The following is a 1,987-nucleotide window of genomic DNA, read 5'->3' as shown; positions in this document are numbered from 1 at the left end:
TTGGTTTCAGATTGGGTTTAGGGTTTATAAATGGGGATAGGGAAGTCACCACATATCCAAGTCATATAGTCGTTAATAACGCCACTGGGTCAGTGACTTGCCAGATCAGCATTTCAATTTGCTTATTCATGTCGAAAACAGGCTTGAAAACGTTTACGGAGCTCGGAGTTCAATCTCAAAGACTAAAATAGTGCAATTGAAAACCCAAGGTAAAATTGGTGAACGGATCCAATCTGAAAACCACTTTAAAAATTTAGGGTCAATTTAGATTGACTTTTGAAAAAAGTATTTATTTATTTTTTATCTTTTAAAATTTCTTTTACTTATAAACAAGAATTATTTTACATTTGAATAGAATTTTAAAAAAAAAATTAAATATTAAAAAACATCTTTTACTTCTATTTTTTTGGCAAGATATTGTTAAATTTTTAAAAAATAATAATTTATTTTTTTTAATGAAAATATTTTTTTTAAAATACATTCAAGTAAATTTTAAATTGAATAAAAATATTTTTTTTTCGTTTAAAAAAGACTGATCTAAACCAACTAACACACACTTATCGAGATTGGAAGCAAGAACTTCCATATTTGTCGGTGACTTAAAGCCAACAAATAAGAAGCTGAGATCCACCGATGGCAGCAGCTAAACCTTCTTCCGCCGCGGAAACCGGACCACCGTCTCCCACCTCCTACACTACCTCCCGTTCCAACAAAACTGACCCTCAACTATTTTCTCGCACCCTGGATTACCTCGCCGACATGGGCATGGCAAAGCCCATTCCTAAGAGCTGCGACACCAATGGCTTCATCTCCCACTTCTATGGCAGCTTCATCGAGGTCCATACTGTTCAGAGAGGGAGCATCCATTGCACCTTTTCCGTCAAACCCTCCATCTCTGTACCCTCTTTTCCCCTTTCTTCTTAATTTCTTTCTTTTTGTTCTCTTTGGTACCTTAGATTATTTTTGAAAAAGAAAAAAAAAAAAGGAAAACAGAACTTGTATCCGGGCACACTTTTAAAGAGAGCAGAGTATTCTTGAGAGAGGATTATTCTTATGCTTTTAAATTGCTTTGTTGATTGAATCAATAACGTGAAGTACTTGTGAATTTTAAGATGGATTTTGGGAACCTAATAAGCTTGATTTGAAACATATGCAGTGGTTGCAGTCAATTGATGAATGGTTGCAATTTCTGCTGAAATGGGAGTATATGACAATATATATTGCAGAATTTTAGATGGGCATTTTCATATTGTTACTTTTCTCCCTTTTAAATGGAATTGCAGAATGTTTATGGAACGTTGCATGGAGGATCCGTTGGATCTTTGACTGAAATGATAGCTACTGCTTGTGCTAGAACTGTTGTTGCTGAGGACAAGGAACTTTTCCTTGGGGAAATGAGTGTTTCTTACCTCTCTGGAGTTCCAACAAATGTGATTTCTCTGCTATGAAATTTGATTCTTTCTGCATCAATATAATTTTCAACTGCATCTGCATAGTTTGTTCTCATGCAATTAGAGGACCTTTATGGATCAGTGCCATTAGGCCTTATTGATTGTGTTAAAGATGACTGATGACTCTAAACTTATACCTTAGTTCATATTAATAAGGATCAATTATCAATTTTTACCAACCACCATGTCCATGGCCCTTTTCACTTGATTTCTTCTATAAAATGGATTTGTATTGATACTGTTGGTGCAGGAAGAAGTGCTAGTTGAAGCGTCAGTAGTGAAGAGTGGAAGAAATTTGACTGTGGTTTCACTAGAATTTAAACTGAAGAAATCTGGGAGTTTGGTGTATCTTGCACATGCTACCTTCTATAACATCCCAATTGCGAGGTTATGACTTATGAACATTTGTGGAGACTCATTTCAATTGTAGATCCAAAGTATATATTGATAATTGTCATAGTTATATCAATTTTTTGGTTGACAATCATAATAGTGCATATTGTCAGCTCAATTGTTCAAATATGAAACAAACTTCA

At 34.6% G+C, this 1,987-nt stretch overlaps 1 protein-coding gene across 1 annotated transcript; it reads left to right on the top strand.

Annotated features, from left to right (window-relative positions):
* The first annotated feature begins 543 nt into the window (after nt 1-543).
* LOC107639824 (Thioesterase superfamily protein) lies at nt 544-1,987 on the top strand. Its single transcript, XM_016343438.3, has 3 exons — nt 544-897; nt 1,284-1,430; nt 1,702-1,987. The coding sequence occupies exons 1-3, from the start codon at nt 634-636 to the stop codon at nt 1,843-1,845; spliced, it is 555 nt and encodes a 184-aa protein (XP_016198924.1). The 5' UTR covers nt 544-633; the 3' UTR covers nt 1,846-1,987.

Source organism: Arachis ipaensis, chromosome B4, assembly GCF_059453495.1.
Source record: "Arachis ipaensis isolate K30076 ecotype BB chromosome B4, ASM5945349v1, whole genome shotgun sequence".
Taxonomy (NCBI): Eukaryota; Viridiplantae; Streptophyta; class Magnoliopsida; order Fabales; family Fabaceae; genus Arachis; species Arachis ipaensis.
The sequence above is the reverse complement of the archived record's forward strand: the minus strand, read 5'-3'. Positions and strand labels throughout refer to the sequence as shown.

Bases quoted from the DNA above. Each gene is read 5' to 3' on its own strand.
- LOC107639824 (XM_016343438.3), top strand. From the start codon at position 634: ATGGCAGCAGCTAAACCTTCTTCCGCCGCGGAAACCGGACCACCGTCT. The intron at 898-1,283 runs GTACCCTCTTTT...ATGGAATTGCAG, and splicing joins CCGTCAAACCCTCCATCTCT to AATGTTTATGGAACGTTGCA. The intron at 1,431-1,701 runs GTGATTTCTCTG...CTGTTGGTGCAG, and splicing joins TCTCTGGAGTTCCAACAAAT to GAAGAAGTGCTAGTTGAAGC.